The 7,834-nt window shown below is 48.6% G+C and overlaps 1 protein-coding gene across 1 annotated transcript in view; it reads left to right on the forward strand.

The window, feature by feature from the left end:
- adarb1b (adenosine deaminase RNA specific B1b) overlaps positions 1 to 4,523 on the forward strand; it is a 138,725-nt gene extending 134,202 nt beyond the window's left edge. Inside the window, exons 10-11 of the mRNA XM_079276983.1 lie at positions 3,050 to 3,228; positions 3,505 to 4,523. Of these exons, the coding sequence (XP_079133109.1) occupies positions 3,050 to 3,228; positions 3,505 to 3,681 (356 nt within the window). The 3' untranslated portion in view covers positions 3,682 to 4,523. The remainder of the gene's footprint in view (positions 1 to 3,049; positions 3,229 to 3,504) is intronic.
- The last annotated feature ends 3,311 nt before the right edge of the window (positions 4,524 to 7,834 follow it).

Consider the following 7,834-nt stretch of genomic DNA (forward strand, 5'->3'; position numbering starts at 1 on the left):
AAGCATCGGGATCGGGTGCAATGCAGACCGGGCGGCGGGTCAGGCCGGAGGCCTGGGCAAGCTGATCGTCGGCAGCATATACTAGCTCTAGGGACGGGAACGTCACCTCGCTAGCGGGGAAAGAGCCAGAGCTGGTGCAGGAGGTGGAGCGATACCAGCTAGATATAGTTGGACTCACCTCCACACACAGCACTGGCTCTGGAACCACGCTCCTGAAGAGGGGTTGGACTTTGGCCTTTTCCGGAGTTGCCCAGGGTGAGAGGCGCCGGTCGGGAGTGGGGATACTCATGAGCCCCCAGCTGAGCGCCGCTGTGTTGGAGTTCTCCCCGGAGAACGAGAGGGTCGCCTCTATGCGCCTACGGGTTGCGGGGAGCAAGGCTCTGACTGTGGTTTGCGCTTATGCGCGGTCGCGGATGCTAAAACTCGGGCATAGGAGGAGTTCGGGGAGGCCATGGAGAAGGACTTTCAGTTGGCCTCAAGGAGGTTCTGGCAAAGCATCCGACGGCTCAGGAAGGGAAAGCAGGGCTTACCCCAGGCTGTTCTCAGCGGGGGGAACTGCTGACCCGGACGGGGGACATCGTCGGGCGGTGGAAAGAGCACTTTGAGGAAATCCTAAACCCGACCAACATGTCCTCTGCAGAGGAGGCAGCGCCTGAAGACCAAGGGGCTCACCTATATCCCTGGCAGAGGCCGCTAAGGTAGTGAAAAATCTCCTTGGTGGCAAGGCGGTGGGGGTGGATGAGATCCTCCCTGAGATGCTGAAGGCGCAGGACAGGGTTGGGCTGTCCTGGCTGACATGCCTCTTCAATGTCGCATAGGGGTCGGGACCGGGGTGGTGGTTCCCATCTTCAAAAAGGGGGACCGGAGAATGTGCTTGAATTACCGGGGTATCACACTACTCAGCCTCCCGGGGAAGGCTTATGCCAGAGTGCTGGAAAGGAGGCTCTGACCGTTTGTCGAACCTCAGATTCAAGAGGAGCAATGCGGATTCCGTCCCGGTCGTGGAACAGTGGACCAGGTCTTTACCCTCGCAAGACTACTGGAGGGGTTCTGGGAGTTTGCCCAACCAGTCTACATGTGCTTTGTGGACTTGGAGAAGGCTTTCGACCGGGTCCCTCGGGGGTTCTTGTGGGGGGTGCTGCGGGAGTATGGGGTGCCGGACCCGTTACAACAGGCGATCCGGTCTCTGTACGACTGCAGTAGGAGCTGTGTCCGTATTCTCGCCAATAAGTCACACGTTCCCGGTGGGTGTTGGCCTCCGCCAGGGCTGCCCTTTGTCACCGGTCCTGTTCGTGACTTTCATGGACAGGATATCTAGGTGCAGCCTGGGGGCGGAGAATGTCAAGTTCGGGGGTTTCGGGATCGCCTCTCTGCTGTTTGCAGATGATGTGGTCCTGTTAGCCTCCTCGGATCGTGACCTCCAACATTCACTGGGGCGGTTTGCAGCCGAGTGTGAAGCGGCGGGGATGAGAGTTAGCACCTCCAAATCTGAGGCCATGGTGCTCTGCCTGAAACCGGTGGATTGCTCCCTCCAGCTGGGGACAGAGTGCCTACCTAAAGTGAAGGAGTTCAAGTATCTCGGGGTCTTGTTCACGAGTGAGGGTAAGATGGAGCGGGAGATCGACAGGTGGATCGGTGCGGCTGCAGCAGTAAAGCAGGCGCTGCACCGGACCGTCTTGGTGAAGAGGGAGCTGAGCCGGAAGGCAAAGCTCTCAATTTACTGGTCGGTCTATGTTCCTACCCTCACCTATGGTCACGAACTCTGGGTCGTGACCGAAAGGACAAGGTTGTGGCTACAAGCAGCCGAAATGAGTTTCCTCCGTAGAGATAGGGTAAGGAGCTCGGTCATCAGGAGGGAACATGGAGTCGAGCCGCTATTCCTTCGTGTCGAAAGGAGTCAGCTGAGGTGATTCGGGCATCTAATTAGGATGCCTCCTGGACGCCTCCTACTGGAGGTTTTCCAGGCACGTCCAACTGGGAAGAGACCCCGGGGAAGACCCAGAACACGCTGGAGGGATTATATCTCCCAGCTGGCCTGGGAACGCCTCGGGATCCCCCAGAATGAGCTGGAACATGTTGCCGGGGGGAGGGAAGTCTGGGTCAGCCTGCTTGGCCTGCTGCCACCGCGACCTGACCCCGGATAAGCGGAGGAAAATGGATGGAGTGGGATGACGAAGCCATGGGGCATCTCATCACATGGCCTGGAGCCATGTGCAGCTCCCCCTGCCCCTCCTCCCTGGTTGCTCTCTAAACGTCGGGTAAAGGAGACAATAGCGGGGGGTTATTAATTAACCTTTTCCGCTTTCGAGAGTTTTTAGCGGTGAAGGGCTGTGGCATAAGAGCGCTGAGGATTTCATCCCCTTTAAATCATCTTCTGCCACAAGTGGTGTCAAACGGAACCAAGGAGCTTAATATACACACACACACACGCAGAGAGCAGGACACCGGGATTCATGGCATCCATATATCTCCCATTTACGCTTCGGATACAGAGGAGGCTGATGCCCAGTGCTGTGCTGGGAGAAAGCAGGCTCTGACCTCATAGTCCCCCTGGGTGGATGGGTGGGACCAGCTTTCATTTGAAGGAATGGGTTGCCAGGTTTGGTATTACATCCATGCAGTCGGGTAGCAGGAGGTTAAGTTCCTGTTGGTCTCCCACGGACACTTTGGAGGATGGAGGAAGAAAATAATTATCTCATCACAGCCCTTTTTCCACTTGAAAGCTCGAAGACATTTTCTGCTTTGACACAATGTTTGGAAAAAGGTTCTTAAACTGTGGAAAGTGCTTCAACAGGAAAACATTTACTTTAGTGTGTCAGTCTGTTATAAAATATCGCTGTCCAGTGATAAACCTGCAAAATGTCAATGAGCTAAGAAAAGTAGTTTTTAGCTTCGTGACAATGCAGTTATGCATGGTTTGATTCAGCGGCAGAATTTTCACAGCCCATCATCACTCAATTATATTCATTGGATACATGGTTTTCCTTAAGACATTATGTTTTCTTGGTGTACTGCTCAGTCATTCATCCTCGTCGTCTTTGATTCCCAGGTATAAGTAATGCAGAGGCCAGGCAGCCGGGCAAGGCACCCAACTTCAGCGTGAACTGGACGGTGGGGGATCTGGCCCTGGAGGTGATCAATGCGACCACAGGCAAGGACGACATGGGCCGCGCTTCACGTCTCTGCAAGCACGCCCTCTACAGCCGCTGGGTGCGCCTACACACCAAGGTACTGCATCATTTGTTTGGATAACAATTTAAGAATTTTAACTCAAGTGATCCGGCTACGAAATGTCACATTATTCAGCCTGAAACAAATGTCTTACTTCATTGGGGGGAAAAAGCTGGATTGAGTTAAAAAAGAAGAAAAAAAGCTGCGGTATCTTTTGATTTTTTTGAAACACAGATAGAGAATGAGATATTAGAAAGCTGTCATGTCACAAGCTTTTTTATGTAGTTATAAAAACAATCATCCAGAGCTCAACTTCTCCTCTCTCCCTTCCAGCTGTCATCCATCTTGTGGATCAAGGTGGTGAAGCCCGCCTCCTACCACGATGCCAAGCAGGTGGCCACAGAGTACCACTCTGCCAAGCTGGCGCTCATCAAGGCCTTCCACAAGGCCGGCCTGGGGGCCTGGGTGAAAAAGCCCAGTGAGCAAGACCAGTTCACCCTATGCTCCTGAGGGAGCCGAGGGACCAAGGGATTCCTAAACACCTCCCCCGCCCCACTTCCCCCCACCTCCCCAACACACACACACACACACTCCTTCTCTCCCTGACCAAGCCTGAAAGCAAGAGAGCCCCCCCCCTCCTACCTATTTAGAACCAGCCCACAGAGACACTTACCGCCGTCCCATGTGTCAGCACGTGCTGCACTGTGGAAATAGACGTGCGTAGTTTCACGAACCATCCATAGCCCGTCATTATCATTCCTCAGAGGACCTCGGTCTCGCCATGTCTTTTCTCATCAATTCGATTTTTGTCCTATTTTTTTTTTTTGTTTTGATTTTAATGGACGCTGTTTTTTTATTTTCCATCTGCTTGTTTTCTGTTTTAAAACTGGAATCCATGTTTTTATGCCGTATATGTGGAAGTTGAAATTATGCAGTTTTTTAATCTATTTTCTGGATCGTGTGTAGCTAGTTTAGGGTGAAATGTAGCCTAGAAACACAGGAAGAAAAAAAAAAACATTGTGTATGGACCTGGAAAAAAAAAGAAAAGAATGACTATGACGAATTATTTTAAAGATGCGTACATTTTCAGGATGTAAATCTACTGCTGAAGAGAAAGAGAACATCCGATAGTTATATAACATTTTAATGTGTGTCATTTGGTCCGCTCCTTAGATGAGACTACGTGTTCTTAGACCCTGTATTAAAGATGAAAATGTTCCAAAACAGTGTGGCCCTGTTTGATTCACTGTCTGCTAAGAATAACACAGGCCAGGTGTCACAGCAGGCAAAGCACACTTTTCTTCAGTTTTTATGTCTCGTTCATTAATCCGCGCACATGATCTGTAAGTTATTTTTCATGTCACTCTCATTTCATACTTGAACAGCGAGGGGCAGGGGAAGGGGGTCGTGTTGAGAGCATCGCAGCACCCCCCCAGACCCGCCTCCACCTCCTCCCCTCGCCTGGGTCTCTGGACAAGCTTTGGGAGGTGCTGCACGTTGTATTTTTTTCCCTTGATTCAAGCCATGGCTTTGCATGGGAACTGAACTGGGAGGCCTACAGAGCAGAAGAAAAAAATAAACCACGTGTTGGAGAGCCCCGTGCGCCCATCACTGAATGATTTAGAATGATTGCCAGCATCTTCCTCCACAGGCAGCTTTGAATCTTTCTCTATTTTCTAAATTTATTGTGATTGTTTGTTTGAGGGGGGGGGGGGGGACTGTTTGTTTGTTTTTCTTAAGAGTGGGCATTTTGAGGATTTGGCATGTTACTGCAGTGAAACTAGTGATAAGCAGACCTCTTAAGATCGGGTAACTGTGTCACCCTGTGGTTGAACTAATAATGGAAGGCCGCAGTGCCGCATACAGTGTGTGAAGTCACATTCACGTCATGCCAGTCTGTAGTGAGAGTCGGCAATGCCAACGTGTTGTAATCCCTCAGCGTAATTCTGTTTGCAAACACTGAGGGGCCCACGAGCGGACTCGCACGTTGTTATGCTAATGTCTCTGCTAACACTCAGACCCACTCTGTAACCCACTCTGCCAGTGGGTTACAACCAAAATGTGACACGGTGTGATGTCATTTCCACGTCTTCTACATCTCCAGCAAACGCCTCCGTGATTTTACCTTTGCACCCCGAGCGCCAATTTGTAAATGACGACATATTTACCAAGTAACTGCAGTCAATTCCTATTCCCAGCTGTGTGTATGTGTGTGTGTGCAATCTGCAGTATGAGTGTGCTCAGACGTCTTTAAGCATACTCTGTGGAATCTCCACCAAAGATGATGTCCATGTGTGTTTCTGCCCCACTATTCTAGCTTCCTTCTTTGTTTTTATTAATTTGTTTTTCTTTGAACCAACCCTTTACTGTTTGTTTTTTGTATATCCACTGAAAACTGTACTTTTGATTGCTACAGAAACTGTTTATGCCGTTCAATATGGGGGAAATTTCCAATGTCCGTTCTTCTTCAGTGCATCTGTAGCTGTCCGTGGCCACGTGTATATTGTGACCGGCGATCACTATTGCTCCAGTACATCAGTTCTCTGTATATAAGGAACAACGGTAAAACCTGTTACCTGTACAATCTGTTCATCCCATCCTAGAAAGCTGTTCTGACTCTTCCCCTGAAGATGTTCCTGAGTAGTAGTGGTTCTCCGTGAGTCACTGGGCACCATAAAGCATGGCACCTAAACTGCCGGGGTTTTAACAGGCTTCATCCCATTGTAGCCACCGATGTTTGAAATAACAAAAAAAAAAAAATATATATGCACTGTAAGGTGCCTCAGCTAAAAGTGGCATCCACAAGCTGGCACGTGTGATGTCATATATGTACCTTTTCTTTTCTTTTTTACTTCTATTTGATTGTTTTATGAGTCTGCATTAGAAAAGCAGGAAAGGAGAACCCAGAAGATAGAAACTCTGAAATCTGGATCACAGAAAACAGTGAAATCCAGAGGGCCCCCCAACAAATAGACCCAGACCAAAGTCGCAAGCAATACTCCTGATGTCTCCTTTAATGTCACCCCATCACAAACAGGAGTCTGCCCCCCAAGTCTTTGTTCTATTCTCTCTCTGCCAAGCTGTCTGAGTTTTTATTTTTCCTTTTTTTGTGTCAGCCCCCTAACGACTGCCTGCTTCTAAAGTTGTTGTTTTCCGTTTGACTGCACTAAAGATGTCAACTGATGTCATGATAAAAAACCGTCCCCGTTTATGGATCGGATGGCGACTATCACAGCAAGAACTGAACTGCTTCCGCTTAACCCTTTGTGAATCCTCGATGATGGTCAGTGCCCCCCCCCCCCCCCAACCTCCTCCTGCAGTTGTGCCTGCAGTGAAATTTTTTTATTTTATTTTTTATTGTTTGTGGCGACTCCAGAGTGGTCAGCGCCCGTCCACTCGGGGCGGTTTTTCATAGCCACCGCGTCCCACGTTCTCCCTCTCTCCAGTTGTCCGATGTGTGAAAACCTCCACCGACAAAATCCACGACCCTGCATGTACTACCAACACCGAAGCTGCACCTAGCATGAAGACAAACTTTTAAAGGACTCAAGTAGAGAAAAAAGAACCAAAAAAAACCGCTAAACATAGATCTATAAAATGAACAAAAAAAAGAATAAAAGAGTTCCTAGTTTACTTTTGCACATGGTTGGGATTCTTTCTTATCACGTTCTGATTGCGGCTGTCTGTGTTTTTGATTTAACAACTCTTACAAAGAAGCTGAATGCTTCACGTGAGATGCTTTGTCCACACATGTTAACTGTGTTTTATGTGTACTGAATGAAGAAGACTGAAATGAATCTCTTCTGATTGCTGAATTGGCCGTTGCTGTGGTTATAACGAGGACATTGATCCAAGCAACGTATTTTAGATCCTGTACTCGACTCCATAATGTTTATTTGGTGTAACTGCTAACGACTCATAGCAGCTGAAACGTAACCCAACAAGACTGTTGTTTTTGTAAAGTCTTAAGCCCCAAAAAAGTCAAGAGCTACTGGTTTAAACTTCAAAGGTCTTAAATTCAAAAGTCAGAGCATATCTATTGACTCCACGCTGCTCTCAACATGGCGGCGGCTGGCAGCTAATAGTGCAAACAACGGAAGTTTCGATGGTAATAACAGTGTTTTCCTTAAGGGGTAACCAAAGTGTGGTGATGATGTCGGTTAGGAGGCGTTATCAGCTGTAACCGCTGTATGAGCGCACAGTGGGGGCCATAAACCAGCCGGTGGGACAGGCACTAAAGGGCACGCAGGGCCGGTCCGACTATGTCCAGGGAGCACAGAGAAGCTTGTATAGATTTCTGCAGAGGTGACATATTTTTGTTGGCCAACCCAGAAGATAGCATCACACTGGTTACCACGGCTAAAAGCCAATGTGATTTTATATTATTGAAGTTAAGCTCTCTGGCGAACAAATCTTTATGATACTTAAACTTTGTTAAGCAAGATAATCTTTACACTTTATGATTCTTTTCAAGCTTGTATGCAATCGTTAGGCTCGAAACAAATGACACCACGATCACACGACTTCACTTCATCACCACTCAGCCTAAAGGAGGACTGGTGTTCACCATGATGGCGTTTTGTAGTCTCATTTTAGCCACTTGTTAGCAACCAGCTTTTGTAAGACACTTAAAAGCTTCAAAATTCACGAATGGGATATTGAT

The sequence above is a fragment of the Melanostigma gelatinosum genome, assembly GCF_949748355.1.
Source record: "Melanostigma gelatinosum genome assembly, chromosome: 10".
In the NCBI taxonomy this organism is placed as follows: domain Eukaryota; kingdom Metazoa; phylum Chordata; class Actinopteri; order Perciformes; family Zoarcidae; genus Melanostigma; species Melanostigma gelatinosum.